The following is a 17,624-nucleotide window of genomic DNA, read 5'->3' on the forward strand; positions in this document are numbered from 1 at the left end:
GCTGAGCCTTAGCTGCTAATACATTATTCCATAATGCGTTAATTAACATCAATGCCAAGTATAATGTCTGTTCAGCACGAACACTTGGCTGAAGAGCTGAAACCAGATTAAGAAGATGTCTAAGTGGTACTGGATCCAAATTCTTGATGAATAAAGGAAATAAATCATGCATATACCAACTACAGTGTTTTCAGCTGTGCTGCAGCCCAAATGTAGTCAATATGCTAAGTACTCAGTCATCCTGCTGCTGCTAAAAAAAATTCAGTCACTTGACAGTGTTTGATAATCTCAGTATGAAATTCAGTCCATATATTTGCTCTACCACATTGTTGCTTATAAGCCAGTCTGCAAGTTCTTTTGCGATGGACTTTCTATGTCTGATGCTAGTGACTCATTATTGCATATATCGTTGAAGGTGTGAGGTTGATTCATTATTTGACTGAGCCCAGTCAACCTCTTAGTCAAAATAGATCACGTAAAGGGCTTCCCTGGTGGCGCAGTGGTTGAGAGTCCGCCTGCCGATGCAGGGGACACGGGTTCGTGCCCCGGTCCGGGAAGATCCCACATGCCGCGGAGCGGCTGGGCCCGTGAGCCATGGCCGCTGAGCCTGCGCGTCCAGAGCCTGTGCTCCGCAACGGGAGAGGCCACAACAGTGAGAGGCCCGCGTACCGCAAAAAAAACAAAGCATAGCGTTGTATTCAATGGTTCTTTCACTGTGCTACACATTAAGTCATCCATATTGTGAGCCCCGCTCGGTCTTAACTCCTGATCAGGGAACTTGCATAAATACCTGATAATGTAGGTCCTAAAAGAGATAATGTGCTACATGACAGCAGAGATATGTAGCCATATTCTAATACTAGATACAACTGTAGTAAATCCATGTGCTGTAAGAAATGGCAAAGTTTTAAGAGTCCCATATTCAAAGCAGTCATTCATGAGAGGTCATTTTCCTCATAAAACAGACATACCTAATGAAACAAATGCAGTGGCACTTCTACATCATCCATGTCACAGATTGTCCCTAACATGTTGCTTTCTTAGGTTGATATATCCTCTATAGTAAGGTGAGTATTATGCTTGCAAGCAGTTGGGAAATTGAATCTGAAAATTTTTTGCTACACATAGTAAGTTTTTCTTTCTCATCTCTATTCCATAAATTAAAAGGACCAGAACTCCTGGAAGATTCCTCCTCTGTCACGTTACAAATTCTTGTAGAGTATTATTTTTTTCTATTGATTTTTAAATTTTTATGTACTCCTTCATTACACTCTTTTCTATGTTCAGTGGTTCTCCCACTTGGTTACTCTCATCTTGCCATGTGGGAATCTATAAGATCTTCTGCAAGAGCTTATGGAAAAATCCGAATGAACTTTTTGGCTAACCCAATATGTTAATAGTAGTACAATGTTTACAAAGCTGATCCCAGAGCACTTGAACTTCAGCAATCACTAAGTTATTAAGTGCACACAGTACTTGGTTAAAAATCTCCAAATGCTTATATTCCTTGAAGCAGCACAGATATGGCCTCTGTGTCCAGGAATTGATATAAGCAAATGTTTTGAAAGTATGTTCCTTCCTGAACTGCAGTCCATCACCACCTTCTGTATCTGATACTGGATATACGTGTATCACTACCTTCAATTCTGTAACTTAAGACTCATCCATCCTCAAGCAGTAAGGTACCTTGATGTGACTAGAAATTACAGAGTGAAGACTTGGATTTTTTAAATGTAAAAAATGTTCTTTTGTCATGGAAGAAATGTTGGACAAAAAGTAATTTGTCAAATCTCTCAACCAATTGAGGTTGAATTCATGCTTTCCATAAAAATTTTGTGTTTAGGCTGCTGAAAGCCTTCACAAGACCATCGTTAAGAGGCGAATGTCTCATGTGAGTGGAGGAGGATCCATAGATTTGTCTGACACAGACTCCCTACAAGAATGGATCAACATGACTGGCTTCCTTTGCGCCCTTGGGGGAGTGTGCCTGCAGCAGAGAAGCAATTCTGGCCTGGCAACCTATAGCCCACCCATGGGCCCAGTCAGTGAACGCAAGGGTTCCATGATTTCAGTGATGTCCTCAGAGGGAAACGCAGATACACCTGTCAGCAAATTTATGGATCGATTGCTATCCTTAATGGTCTGTAACCATGAGAAAGTGGGACTTCAGATACGGACCAATGTTAAGGATCTGGTGGGTCTAGAATTGAGTCCTGCTCTTTATCCAATGCTCTTTAACAAACTGAAGAATACCATCAGCAAGTTTTTTGACTCCCAAGGGCAGGTAAAGTGTTCTCTGTTTTATTTTTCACCCTTCCCTGTGAATAGAGTGACTCATTTGAAATAATGAAGCCTTTTCCTTTTAGATTATTTAATTCCGATACTGGCATGAACTTTCACTTATAATTTTAAAAAAATAGGTGAAAACATTGCAAAAAGAAGAATCGTCTAATGTAGGAGTCAATTTGCTTTTTAGGGACTCTAGTGCATGGGCGTGCCTGGGGTTAACAATGTCTTGGGTATGGATATGAGTGTCTGTGTGTATCTGTGTGCACATTTGGATATGTGCCCATGGTTGAATTTCTGCATGTGTATGACAGTTAGATCAGGCAGCTTCATCTCTCTGTGGTCTGTCTGCTGTGCATTGATTCCCAAATCAATTCCCAATGTTTTGTTCTTCGTGTAGGTTTTATTGACTGACACCAATACTCAGTTCGTGGAGCAAACCATAGCTATAATGAAGAACTTACTAGATAATCATACTGAAGGCAGCTCTGAACATCTGGGGCAAGCTAGCATTGAAACAATGATGTTAAACCTGGTCAGGTAAGCATTCTACTGAAGTGTAGCAGACGCATTGGTATCGGTAGTTAGTAGTGAAATAATTTGCTATCCTTTTCTCTGTTGCACCCAAATTAGGGTGTAATAATAAGGTAATTAGAAGTTATATATGTTCTCATATAAACAAAATGAAAATCTTATAGTTCTTATGGTTACATTTAATCATTTTACTTAGAGATGAAAGCATTTAGAAAATCTTCTCTTTTGTTTATATCGGATCTTTTTTTTTTTAATGCTTCTGTGTCTAGATATGTTCGTGTGCTTGGGAATATGGTCCATGCAATTCAAATAAAAACGAAACTGTGTCAGTTAGTGGAGGTAATGATGGCAAGGAGAGACGACCTCTCATTTTGTCAAGAGATGAAATTTAGGTGAGTTCTCAAAAGAGCAAAGTTAAGTCTTGTAAATCTTATTATGTTAAGTGAAGTACAGAAAAATAGTGTGCACCTGGTTATCATGGGAAGTGGGGAAGGTGAAAAAGGAGCATTTTATGTGTGTGTGGTTTTTTTTCTCTTCGTATCTTTTCAAATTTCCCAAACCTTTGTGCCCATGACAGTGCTCCCTTTTTCTAAAATTACACTACACTTGAGGCCAAGAATTTGATTCTGTATCCAAATGGATACCATAGCTAAGGGCTGATGTGGTGGATCGGTACCCAGGTTGCTCATGTTTGCGCCCTTCTCACTGTTAGATTTGTAATAGCAGTATCTCTTTTATGAAATTGTCACGTTGCTTGGGTGATTTGGAAAATTACTTGAACTATTAAAAATTCTCATATGACTAAAAGTGTATGTGTGGCTTTAAAAAAGCTGTGTCGTCTTGTCTTTTTCTCTGCCATTCTGTAGGAATAAGATGGTGGAGTACCTGACAGACTGGGTTATGGGCACATCAAACCAAGCAGCAGATGAGGATGTAAAATGTCTTACAAGGTAAAAAAAAAGACCTTAACCAAGTATCAGCAGGTTAACTCTAGGTGCTACTACTACTTCATTATAGTTTGTGTACATACATTTTATGTGTATTGAAATTGTTTTTTGGGATTTCAAGCTTTTGCATTTGAATTATATAAAGATACTAATCTTTATTATTTCTTTTTCTTTTTAACTAAAAGACTTTCAGTAAAAACAAATGTGAGAGAGTGTTACGTTTGGAAAGCTTGGGTTGTCTGTTTAGGGAGGATAGTCTACAGTTGGAAAATAAGGTATATAAAGCCTTAGATTGTTTTTAATTTTTGATTGGATAAAGATATTATTTGAGGAACTTAGTCCTTTTGAGTCTTTCTAAAATGTAATTGCTTAAGTTTGCTCTAAAGATAAACACTTACTGCAATGTATCAGAAATATTTAAACATTATGTATTACACAAAAACCATTCACATATATTTCTTTGGCCAGCCTTGGTTCCATAGTTTGTGCTTTTCATTTAAGGTAGTCATTTTGCCAAGATTACTTTGTAGAAAGTTATTATCACCCTCTCCCCAACTTGAAATGTCTTGGCATTCTGGGCTCTGCATATTAACTCAGATTATTTAGGTTTTCATAGTAATTTGTTTAATGAAATAGGTAGTTATTAAAGTTTGTATCTGTTAGGAAGAAGTTTATTTGAGGGGAAGGTGGAGTGGAAGAACCTGAAAGATTTGTGGCCTTTAAACTTTTTTTTTCTTCAGAGATTTGGACCAGGCAAGCATGGAAGCAGTAGTTTCACTCCTGGCTGGTCTTCCGCTGCAGCCTGAGGAAGGAGATGGTGTGGAATTGATGGAAGCCAAATCACAGTTATTTCTTAAGTAAATTTCAGTCACCAAAAATACAAAGCAAAAAACAAAGCCCCACACACAACAAAACAAAGCATAACCGAAGTAGCAAATGATTATATTTAGGAAATGGAACTCAGTTGCTTTGTTATTATGGCCATCAGCCGCTGTCTCACAAAATATAACATGTGCTCGAAGCAATATTATCCATGATAGGGCTTGTATAGGAAGCCCTATACCAGAGCCACCCATGTGATGCACATGTGTTTTGTGGTTTATTTTTTTTTTACTTTCTACTGAACACTCTGTATTTTTTTTTTCACACACACACACACACACACACACACACTGTATTTTATTTTTACAAGAGATAAATAAACTGACACCAAGCATTGTAAATGGATGACCACAACAAAAGCAACAGTGATTGCAATGACCAAACATGAAACACACTCATACTATGTCATAATATTGACATTCAGTCCAGTAATCCAGTGTTTCGTGGTTTTTAAAGAAAACAATTTGATTGGTGAATTTTAAAAATTTTATTTATTTATTTATTTTTGGCTGCATTGGGTCTTCGTTGCTAGGCGTGGGCTTTTTCTCGTTGCGGCGAGCGGGGGCTTCTCTTGTTGCGGAGCACGGGCTCTGGGAGTGCGGGCTTCAGTAGTTGTGGCACGCGGGCTCAGTAGTTGTGGCTCGCAGGCTCTAGAGTGCAGGCTCAGTAGTTGTGGCGCACAGGCTTAGTTGCTCTGCGGTATGTGGGATCTTCCCGGACCAGGGCTCGAACCTGTGTCCCCTGCATTGGCAGGCGGATTCTTAACCACTGAGTCACCAGGGAAGTCCGATTGGTGAAATTTTATTGGTAGTAAAACCCAGATCACCTCCTTAAGTCATTTAAAATGTCATTGTCTAAACTGTTTGGACCACTAATTTTTATATTCTAAACATTAAAAGTGATGCATTAGCCAGGAAACACTGCATGTATTTGGTGTTTATATTATGAAGTATGTACTGAGCTTTGTCAGGATAAAATCATATTCAACACAAAACACTTCATAATGAGCCATGCTGGCTGATTTCCCCAAGACTGGAGAGAAGCAGATACCCAGAGCCACTCATGTGATGCACATGTGATGGTTTCAGAATGTCTGATTCGCTGTCTGGTTGATGTGGCCTTCACTGGGTAAGGGTCAGTCTTTTTATTTCACAGGTATTTCACATTGTTTATGAACCTTTTGAACGACTGTAGTGAAGTTGAAGATGAAAATGCACAAACAGGTGGCAGGAAACGTGGCATGTCTCGGAGGCTGGCATCACTGAGGCACTGTACAGTCCTGGCAATGTCAAACTTACTCAATGCTAACGTGGACAGTGGCCTCATGCACTCCATAGGTGAGATAAAATGAAAGCTTCATTTAGAAATTTAAAACCTAGAGAACTGGCATGTAAGACAAGTGGAATTACTTCAGAAAGACCATGTTAGTAAATTTGCATCTGTCTGTCTATATCAGGCTTAGGTTATCACAAAGATCTTCAGACAAGAGCTACATTTATGGAAGTTCTGACAAAAATCCTTCAACAAGGCACAGAATTTGACACACTTGCAGAAACGGTGTTGGCAGATCGTTTTGAGAGACTGGTAGAGTTGGTCACAATGATGGGTGATCAAGGAGAGCTCCCAATAGCAATGGCTCTGGCCAATGTGGTCCCTTGTTCTCAGTGGGTAAGTTCATTGAGTAAGAGGAGAAGAACAGTGCCTGGCACATAGCAGAAGCTTCAAAATTCATTCATTCAATGAATTTTTTTTAAATTGAAATATAGTTGATTTACAGTGTTTCAGGTGTACAGCAAAGTGATTGAGTCATATATATATATTCTTTTTCAGATTCTTTTCCATTATAGGTTATTACAAGATACTGGATATAGTTCCCTGTGCTATACAGTAGGTCCTTGTTTATTTTCTATATAGTAGTGTGTATCAATGAATTGAATTAATTGCTAAAACTTTTAGAGCTGGAAGAAACTTCAGATATTATTTGAGTGATTCTCAGCTGTGGAAAGTGGTTGGCTCTTCTAGCCCTCACTAGATTTCTTAAATATGAGGATCTTATTTCACATATTTAAAGTAAAACTCAAACTCCTTACCTGACCCACTGAAAAATTCCATTTGAACACTCATCAAAAGAAAATTAAAACCCCTGATCTGGTCTGGTGTATTCATATATTAAATGAGATAATTAGGGTTAAATCTCATATTTAGTTGTTAGTAATGCTAGAACTAGAATTCAAGGCTTATGCCTGTTTACTATTGATATACCTCTAGTTCACAACTCTTTTTCTGTAATGCGTTATACAATTTTTTAAAAATTTAACCACTCTTATTTGCATTTGAAATTGTGACATTGCTTGTTTTAAATACAGAAGACATAATATGGCTATTTGGCATCTGTTAATAAAAAATTTCCTAGAACCATATCATTTTTGGTAACATATGCTAAACATTTGAGAAAGCTTGTCCCTTTCCATGTTAAAAAGCTGTTTAGTTTATACTGTACTGAAAATGATTTCATTTCATTTCATTTTAGTAAATTATATCTAATTTATAATTATATCTATAATTGTATCTAATTATATGTAATCTGTTGTTGCCTGTAGATGTGTTTCTGCTTAAAAGCTGTAGGATCTTATTCTTCATACTTACAATGAAACTCAAACTCTTTACCCTGGTCTACAGGGCTCTACCCAGCCTGGGCCCTGCCTCATCTCTGACATCATCTTATGCCGTTTTCCTTCTTGTTCACCAGACTGAAACCACACTGGCCATCAAACATGTTAGGCTTATTTCTACCCTTGAGCACCCTTGCAGCTGCTGCTGCCTAGAATACTTATTCCCTGGTCTCTTGTTATTCAAGTTTCAAGTCAGATATCACTTTCCTGGTGAGGTCTTTTCTGGCCATCCAATCAAAACCACACTCACAGTCATTTTATTCCATTCCTTGTTATATTTTCTTTGCAGCAGTTATTTACTATGTGAAATTATCTTGTTTATTTGATTGCTTGGTCTCCTTCCACCACAATGTGAGCTACATGAGAGCAGAGTATGTCTATGTTGTTTACTGCTGTAGTTCCAGGTCTTGAAGTACAACCTGGCATATAACAATGACTCAGTAAGTAATTGTTTAATGAATGAAGATGGAATCCTGCTTGTAGCTAGTGAGTTAGAAAAAGGAAATTGTTGAAATCCTCTTGAAGCCTAACATTAGTTCACAGATCTTCATATATTTTGAAAATGGAATTCTGAATTACCTTTTAGCACCTACCTATAATTAGCGCTAAAAATTATCAGTAATTTTTTCAATAAAATAGAATTAGTTAAGTCCAAGAGGCTTTAATCATTTTGTTTTCTTTCAGTAAATCATTTCTTATGTGTTTTATACTAAATGACTTTTTTTTACAGAAGGACTTTTATATTAGGCCAGATCTATTTGAACTGTATCTAAACAAAATACAAGATAACTTTAAAAATTTTAGTTCTATTTTGTAAATTTAAATTCTGGTGCTTATATGAAAATTCAACTACCATTTATAAAGCCAGACACTTTTAAAAAATGCAAAAATACAAAACAACACTACTCTTCACAGATTTTTGTTGTTGTTGTTTTGGAAAATATAATTATTTTTACCAAAACTATTGTTTATGCTAACATGTTATGGATTTATGATGTTATTTTTATTATGTTATTCTTAAATAAATTAAAATACTATAATAAATAAATAAATAAATAAATTCTGGTGCTTAAAGTTTTCAGAATTTTGCAGGGGAGGGATTAGAGTGGAAAAAACTAGCACAACAGTCTAAAAATAGTTTTATTTTGTAACTGAATTATCTCTCGTAATTACACTTGGCTTTAAAATGGAGGATAGAATTTTTATATCTAGTCAATTATGTATTATGTAACTGTAGGAAGTATAGCAGCGTATTGGGTCGTATTTGGCTTCAGTTATCTGTGGTTAGGATTGTTAAATTTTTTCCTTTATTCGAATAACAGATTATAATAATCCTGGGACCAGACAAGAATTAGAGGAGCTACAGGCCATGATCCTGGCTTTGTTGTCACTGATTGAAGTTTGGGCCATCTTATTATGGCTACCCCTGTTCTCTCTAAATCTCTTCCCAACATGTATGGTTAAACAGTGATTTACTATCACGTTCATTTTTCTTGAGTGTACCAAAAGATACTTTACTGTGGGGAATTATGAGGCTTATCGTTTAGGACCTAGATGGGAATTAGCCACCCATCCCCACTTTGTATGTAAATCTGGCTAATCTTTTGGTTCTGAATGCACAGCCTAGGTCTTTGTCCTGACTTGCTGCAAATCCTGTAGTTTTTCCATTTTTGTTGTTTCTTGCCTAGCCGTGTTCAGCGTTCACTGAGTTTCCCTGACCATATAAGAAGAGAGTAGAGCTCTGTGGTCACCGAAGTCTTATTTGCCCTCATTGATTTTCTAAGAAAATGATCTGTGCATATCAAACTCTTTGCCATCATCTTCTATTTCTGTTTTCTTTCATTTTGTCATAGAATTTGAACTGAATCCTGGATTTTTTTTGTCTTCTGGTAAAGCCTTGGCCTCTCTTACCTTTTATCATTTAATCCTTAGAGTTAGCAGCTACTGTAGTGTATAGAAATAGTCATCTGTCATAGACAGATATACACAGATAAATCCCAGGGGAAAACTTAATCATTCACCATATACCTCAGTTCAGCAGGTGGTTGTCAGCTTTGAATTTGCCTTTCAGTTTCCAGCTTAAGGAAAAATGGAACTGTTTACACTGACACAATTTTATTTTGTTCTCAGGATGAACTAGCTCGAGTTCTAGTGACTCTATTTGACTCTCGGCATTTACTCTACCAACTGCTCTGGAACATGTTTTCTAAGGAAGTAGAATTGGCAGACTCCATGCAGACTCTTTTCCGAGGCAACAGCTTGGCCAGTAAAATAATGACCTTCTGTTTCAAGGTTTGTATCCATTTATCTTTTTTTTTTTTTTGGTGCGGAGATATGCCAAACAGTGATTATGTACAGAGCAGAATGTCTTCTTTAATGCAAGATATTTGGAGCCGGCATAATAAATTCCTACTTGTGTATTTCTTTAGGTATATGGTGCTACCTACCTACAGAAACTCCTGGATCCTTTATTACGGATTGTGATCACATCCTCTGATTGGCAGCATGTTAGCTTTGAAGTAGATCCTACCAGGTGTGTCATCCTCTTATCTGCAACAGCTCTCCATTTTTTCATTTCCACTACATGAGGCAAGGCCCTCATAATTTCTCCCCTTGATTCTTAAGATTAGTCTTTAATTATAAAAGTTACACACAAATACATTTTTCTTTTCTTTTTTTTAAAAAAAATATTTATTTATTTGGTTGCGCTGGGTCTTAGTTGCAGCAGGCAGGCTCCCTAGTTGCAGCTCGCAGGCTCCTTAGTTGTGGCATGCATGTGGGATCTAGTTCCGTGACCAGGGATCAAACCCGGGCCCCCGACACTGGGAGCACAGAGTCCCAACCAGTGCACAACCAGGGAAGTCCCTCAAACACATTTTTCTTAAAGAAAGTTACAAATAACATTAAAGGTGTCTTTGACTGTCACCTCTAGAGACATAGCACTGTTACTAGTTAGGCCGTTCTTCTGTCCTTTTTCAATTCATTTGTATATACATATTTCTAGTGGTAGAAACTATATTATAATATGAGCACTTAATATAAATGGTAAGATATTATCAATATACACATGGTTTTGCAACTTTTTTTTTTTAACATAACCCTGTGTCTTAGATCATTCTTTGTCAGCATAGAAAGATAATGAACCGGATTCTTTTTAACTGCTGCATAATGTTTTGTGGTTTGGCAATATCATTATTTAGCCAATGCCATATCGATCCCATTGACTTTTAAAATAATTACTATTTGGCTGCATTGGGTCTTTGTTGCTCTGTGCGGGCCTTCTCTGGCTGTGGCGAGCAGGGGCTACTCTTTGTTGCGGTGCACGGGCTGTAGGCGTGCAAGCTTCAGTGGTTGCGGCACGTGGGCTTAGTTGCTCCGCGGCATGCAGGATCTTCCCGGACCAGGGCTTGAACCCGTGTCCCCTGCATTGGCAGGCGGATTCTTAATCACCGTGCTACCTAGGAAATCCCAATCCCATTGACTTTTGTAGTAGCTTTCTAATTATTGTCCTAGCATTATCTTTTTATTTGCAGATCATTTACTGCAGGAATTATTCTGAAACCTAAAATTTTTTGTCACTTTTTTTCTTAGAAACCATCAGTTGTTCCCCATTGACTGCAAGAAAAAAACTCATCTGACTATAATCCACATCACTACTTGTCATTCTTTCATGTGTTCTCTGTACTTTAACTCCAGTGAAATATGAGCATGTTGTACATTGTTAAAGTGGCTTGACAACATGGGGTTCATTGGGATTAGAGTTGCCTAATAAGTAATACCCATTTTCCCCCCACCAAGTTCAAAACCAAAAGGGCAGAGGGAGGGGAGGGATGGGAGTGAAGCACCCAGGAATCAGCTGTCTCCTTTATTTCTGATAAAAATGATTAAAGAGTGGGGCTTTAGATCCTGTGGGCATGTAGCATAGGCTTGCTAATACATCACCTTGAATTAGAATCATCTTCCCCATCCCTTGCACAGCTGGGTAAACTACAGGCTTCCATCACAGGGGCTGGCAAGCTTTTTATCACAAGTGGAGAGAAGACCAGATTATATCTTTTCTGCAGGCAGACATATCTAGAATGGAGAGGACGGCACTGAACTGAGCATGCTTGACTCTGTTTTTTTTTTAATCTATCTCGCTCTTCCTCCTATAATGTGGATTGACTAGGAGAAGGGAAAGAGGCCAAGGGGTAATGTAAGGTGCAGTTTAAAAACCACCATCTCCATGAAGCTTTCTACCTGTCCCCATGGTATCTGGCTTATAGTTGGCATTTCATAAATATTTGTTGAATGAAATTTTTAACACTTATGCTTGCTTTTTCTAAGCCACATCTCTTGTCTTTCAGTTAGGACCTTAACATTATTTTATTTTTTATTTTCAAGTTCAGAGCTTCTTGATGGTTTCTCTTCCTAAAAGTTTTATTTGGCAACTTCGTATCAGTTGGTATTTTTGGCTCTGCCTTTGCTGAAGTATCAACGGTAATATCTAATCAGAACTCTGGCACCTAAATTAACCAGTTATTGTTAAAATGGTTTAAAAGTTGTAGTTTAAACTTAAAAGCGACATTCTTTTAATGTCATCTTGTATTTTGTTACCATTTAGCAATTTCACTTTCTAAAGGGTAAAAATTACTTAGAGAGTGAACTACTGCCTGAAAGAAATCTACTGTACTAAGTACTTTGGCACAGAGAAGGGAACTAGATGACAAGCTACCTATATTCAGGTTACTTAAAATCAAGTTGACATCTTTTCTGACATGTAGAGGGCTTGGAAGTTGACACTGCTATGTTCATAACAAGAAAAAGCTGAAAACAGAAAATCAGCAACTCTTCTTAAATTCATCAGAGAATTGAAGGGCACCGCCCCCCCCCCCAAAAAAAAGGGAAAAAACTGGCATGACAGCCAAATTCAGAGAATCCCAGCTTACAGGGAGAAACAGCTGCTGGAGTCAGTAACTGGTAGGAACACTTAGGCTGTAATTGACAACTTGCTGGAGGTTGAGTGTGGATTAGCTTGAGAATGAAAGCTCCTGGGGGCCCTGTGTCAGGGGGACCCCCACACTTCTGTGAGTTTGACCTCTAGAAACCCTACCAGGTTCTCATGGTGAAGGTGGAAGAAAAGTCCCCTTGTGCTCTGGGCAGGGGAAGGGGAAGAGTAACCATTTTGTAATATGCCCATAGTGTTCTGTTCTCCCTTACAAAGGCCTGCCTTTAAGGATTACTATCAGAGCCTTATCTGACCTGGAGGATGGGCAGTTACCCAACTTCAGCCTCCTCTAGCCTTCCTGACTCACATAAGGGGAGAAAAAAGGCTAAGAAATTCTTTTGAAGGTCACAACCCAGCCACTCTGGCCCAGTAAAACAGTGGAGATATAAGCATAAGATTATAGACTGCTTCCCCTCCCCAGTACCTCACTACTACATCAACAGGACTCCAGTGTATTAAAAGTGGGTTACAGCAGAGAGCTTCAACACAGAGACCCTAAGAAGGAATTCCTAGGGAAAACTAGGGAATCCCAGACAACTAGGTAGACAAAAACAAGGACACCGGAAGAAATTGACACCTATAGCTACAGCAAACATTAAGCACAACCTAAGTTCTAGCCAGATTAACATAAAACCTTACACTAAAGACCTCTTTGTTTCTGTTCCTGCTACCCATTATGTCTTGGGTCTTTCAACAAAAAAATTACAGTCTCAAGAGACAAAGCAAGCATCAGAACTAGACTCAGGTGTGACAGATTTTGGAATTATCAGACAAGGATTAAAATAACTACAATTAATATGTTAAGGGCTCTATGGAAAAAAGTGGACAACATGCAACAACCGGTTGGTGATTTAAACAGAGGTGGAAACTCTAAGAAAGAATCAAAAGGAAATGCTAGAAATCAAAAACATTGTAACAGAAAGGAAAAATGCCTTTGGATGGGCTTATCAGTAGACTGGACACAAATGAGAAAAGAATTAGTGAACTTGAAGATATGTCAATAGACATTTCCAAAACTGAAATGCAAAGAAAAAGAAAAACTAAATGAAAATGAAAGTGCATCTTATCAGAATGTGTGGAATGTAGTGAAATATAGTATTTACAGCATTAAATGCATATATTAGAAAAGAAGAAAGATCTAAAATGAATGGCCTAAACTTTCACCTTAGAAAATTAGAGAAAGTTCAGTATAAACCTAAAGCAAGCAGAAGGAAAGAAATAAAAATTAGAAATCAATGAAATTAAAAACAGGAAAACAATAGGAAACAAAAACAAAAGCTGATTGAAAATCAGAGGGAAAAATTTTTATACACACAAACACTTAAATAATTGAACACAAAGCTTCATTATAGATCAGAATTAATGGAATAGCCAATAAGTTATCATTGGCATGTGGGAGGCATGAGGGATAGATGTATTAGAGGGACATCTGAAACAGACCAGCAGCACACCTGCTGCTGTGTTGACTCATTAAGAAAAAGTTCCCACAAAGTAGACAAGAACTGTCAAGGTTTCTAGAAATCTCTTCTAGCCCTGTTAAATATACTGTTAATATTTTCTTTCATACGCAAAGCTTCTATGCCCTCCATATCTCAGATTTGAGTTACTATTGTAGCTTCTTAAGTGATCTCCCTTCATAAAGCCCCCATGTTTAGACCAGTCTCTTTTTAGTTCCCCATATATCCCAAGTTCATTTTCTGCCTCTGACTTCCCGGCAACCAGTTGCCATGTGAATTAATCGTGTCTGTCTCTGGTTTGCTATTTTGTCTTTTATATCCTTGAATAATTGTACTCATTACTTAGTGTGTACTTCTCTCCCCTCTTTGAGAGGTTCAAAGGCCAATTATTGTTGAATCCTCAGCACCTGGCATTAAGATGGCAAATAGTAGATGCATGATAAATGTTTATCAGATTGAACTGTGTGCTTGTCCTGCCTTCTTCTTTCTGAAATGCCCTTACTTCTTTTTGCCTGTGCAGATTCTTTCCCTCCTTTAGAACTCATCTAGTCCATGAAATCTTTCCTGCCTGTCATCTGCATTAATTTCCAAACTCTTACTGTATCCATATGCTGCACCACATGGTGAGCTGCAAGGAATCTGGAGTGTCCCAAACTTTTATGTAATATGTAAATTAGTATAGAAAGAAAATTACTAGTTAAGAGATTGAAAACAAGTATTTATTCAATAATTGTTTTGGTAAGGTACTATGCTAGTTTTTAAGGGGTCAAAGATGAATACATCCTTCAAGGATCTTACAGTTTAGTAGGGGAGATAAGACGTATAACAAGTAGTTAAGTAGTGACTTTCATAGGGAATGTGTTTTGAGAGTTCGGTTGGGCAGCTCAAGTAAAGGTTTGTGGATTTGAGAGCCATTGGGTAAAATTTAAACCCCATAAAGTAGGCATTGTAATTATTCCTGTCTTATTGATGGAAAAAATGAGGCTCAGAGAAGTTAAGTATCTTGACCAAGGTCATAATGGTCAATAAGTGGTAAAGCTGAAATTTAAACCTAGTGAGTTTGCCTTCTGAATATCTGCCTTTAATCACAGCACCAAGACTTTAGAATCATACAGAAGAGGGGCTTCCCTGGCGGTCCAGTGGTTAAGACTCCGTGCTTCTACTGCAGGGGGCATGGGTTCAATCCCTGGTCAGGGAACTAAGATCCTGCATGCTGTGCAGCACGGCCAAATAAATAAATAAATACCTTAAAACAAAAAGAATCATACAGAAGAATTAGCAACAATAATTGAATGTGGGGAATAATGGAGTACTGCAGGCAAAGACGACATCAGAGGTCATCTGAATGACATGATTGAAACAGTGATGGTGCCGTTGACAACATGGGGAACACAGGATGAGACATACAAGTAGGAGGAAAAAAATCAGCTGATTTTGAACAAACTGAATTTTAGGTACTGGCAAGAGGGACACCTAGCAGTTAGAGATATTAAACTGGATATGAAGGGCAGTTGAAAATAGGGCCTGAATGGCCACAAAATATTGAAAGCATGTCTAACTTTACTGAAGTCATGGAAATAAAAGTTAAAAATGTGAGATGCAGTCTCCTACCTACTAGATGGACAAAAAAATAAAATCATATACTAAATTTGTGAAAATATAGAGGGAGAAGAATTTTTATACACAATTCTCAAAATTGCCTTTTTTGTAGTTGGTTTGTTTAAATCAGGTTCCCAACAAAGTCCAAATGTTGCATTTGGCTGAATGTCTCTTAAGGAGTCTCTTTTAAGGAGTATGTCTGTTTGTTTGTTTGTTTGTTTTTAATTGGTTTTGCTTTTTTTCTTTTTCCTCTCGATAGGTTAGAACAGTCAGAGAGCCTTGAGGAAAACCAGCGAAACCTCCTTCAGATGACCGAAAAGTTCTTCCATGCCATCATCAGTTCCTCCTCCGAATTTCCCCCTCAGCTACGAAGTGTGTGCCACTGTCTGTACCAGGTATGCTTAAGGTTAGAGATTACCATTATTAATCCACAGCTGAATTTTAAAAAATGCTTTACCAAAGAGGGATTTAGCTGCTAATAGTGGGTGGTTGATAATACTGAATCAGTTTGGATGAATAATACATTAAGAATTGTTTAAATTGGCTTTAAAAATATAAAGTAGTTTAAGGGGGTACTTTAAAAATAAGAAATTTTCCTTGCGTTGAGAACAAGCTTAAAATGCACCAAATCTACTGGGTATAATAGATGTGATTGAAATGAGATATATTACGGAATTTTTGTTGTTGTTTTTATCTTGTACCTAAATTACTCATAGGGTCTTTCACATATGAGGCTGGTCTACTCCTTGTTTTTTGTGTTGTGAAATGCTTGATCCATAATTTTGATTTTTTTATTAAGCTCTATTGTGTTTGTGTCAGGTTTTCCCAGGACAGGCTGATGTTTTATTTTATGTAGAATGCTACTTATAAAATATATTGCATCATCATTCATGTCAAATTTATTAGACTTTCCAACACCAGAACTGCAAGTAATGCTTCTGAGTTCAGATGTCCACAGTCATCCCCTACTTGCTAAGGAAATTGCACCTGTGTTCTTTTATGGCTTCCACTGTGTTTTTGATCGGCATATGCAGTTTCAGAAATGATTTAATCACTCCAAGGGAGATTAGTGCAAATCCACATTAGCCTGTTAAAACTGTGATTCTGGAAGAAACATTAGTGGGTCTGGAGTTTGGGACAGGGGCAGGTATAGGGGAAAAAATGTATGTATTTATCAAAACCCATGCCTTTTGTGTCTTTTTCTTTGCAGAGTTATCCCCAGCCATTTGTTTTTTAGCACAGGGCTTTGGTTGCTTAGAGACATTAGCAAGATCAGTGAAATTGTCATTTAAAAAAGCTGTTTCAGGCTGCTCTTTGTGAATTTTTCCCCCATTGCTATTTATAAAGATGTATCTGCTGTATCTATAAAAAAATGTTGCATCATGTTTGTAGATGATGAAGCATACTTAGCATTAAAACTCTCTTAATTTAATTTATCATGACTTTTCCTGCCTTTTCAAAATAGCTCAAGGAAGCTTAGGAGAGCCCCACATAATTTTTTCAGCTAGTTAAATCTGAGACCAGAGGGTGGTTTAGTTATAATATGAAATCTAATACAGTAAGGAATAGCTTAAGTCTGGGCATTATTCAGGTTTCTCTTCAAATCCAATTCAGTCCTTTCTGTTTATATAACTAGGCAGATAAGAAATGGTGAGCACCTATTAAAAATAGTCTGGACCAACTTCTTGGTTGGCCTAATAGTAACTGTTTTCAGAGAGCAAATGAATTTCTCAAGTGGCAGTGGCTTTGACTTTAGCTGGTTAGAAGTGAATGGGTACTAACTGCCTGGTTACATATATGGTCTCTAGTAGATTTTAGTAGAAATTCTTCATGTGGTTGTCTCCCTAAAAGAAAACAATTTTTGTATCATCAGCAAACTTGGAGTCCCACTTGATAAGGAAAAAGGAACTAAGTGCTTGGCACTTAGTAAGTACTTAGAAAATATTTAATGAAGAAATAAATAACCCCATTTCTCCCACCCAAGTAAACAAGATTCTTGTCAGCTTTCATAGTTAGGAAGGGAGGGAAGTGAAAATAATGCAGAAAATAATGCTAGTTGATAATTGGTGGCTTATTAACCACTATGTGTAGTGCTTTTTAAAACATTCCATAATACAATATCCCATATTACAACAGACCTGAATTATTGTATTAAAATTTCACATACAATCACTCCCTTTAATAATATTATTTAAATGTTAGTGCATTTTGGGGACGTATTGGATAAACTTATTGTTGGAATGTACAATACTGTAGAGGA

The 17,624-nt window shown here is 37.5% G+C and overlaps 1 protein-coding gene across 9 annotated transcripts in view; it reads left to right on the top strand.

The window, feature by feature from the left end:
- The window catches only part of NF1 (neurofibromin 1), a 255,886-nt gene that overhangs the window by 128,497 nt on the left and 109,765 nt on the right, over positions 1–17,624 (top strand). For 5 of the 9 annotated variants that reach the window (XM_089900773.1, XM_089900775.1, XM_089900777.1 and 2 more), the window contains exons 21-31: positions 1,844–2,284; positions 2,687–2,826; positions 3,090–3,212; positions 3,687–3,770; positions 4,508–4,624; positions 5,805–5,986; positions 6,106–6,317; positions 6,480–6,536; positions 9,452–9,613; positions 9,751–9,854; positions 15,624–15,759. In XM_089900773.1, the coding sequence (XP_089756899.1) occupies positions 1,844–2,284; positions 2,687–2,826; positions 3,090–3,212; positions 3,687–3,770; positions 4,508–4,624; positions 5,805–5,986; positions 6,106–6,317; positions 6,480–6,536; positions 9,452–9,613; positions 9,751–9,854; positions 15,624–15,759 (1,758 nt within the window). The remainder of the gene's footprint in view (positions 1–1,843; positions 2,285–2,686; positions 2,827–3,089; positions 3,213–3,686; positions 3,771–4,507; positions 4,625–5,804; positions 5,987–6,105; positions 6,318–6,479; positions 6,537–9,451; positions 9,614–9,750; positions 9,855–15,623; positions 15,760–17,624) is intronic. The other 4 variants (XM_089900778.1, XM_022595546.2, XM_022595550.3 and 1 more) reach the window with 1 other exon arrangement.

This window comes from Delphinapterus leucas, chromosome 19 (genome assembly GCF_059928025.1).
Source record: "Delphinapterus leucas isolate spDelLeu-1000000601 "Yukka" chromosome 19, BTC_Dleu_Yukka2, whole genome shotgun sequence".
NCBI classification, from domain to species: Eukaryota; Metazoa; Chordata; class Mammalia; order Artiodactyla; family Monodontidae; genus Delphinapterus; species Delphinapterus leucas.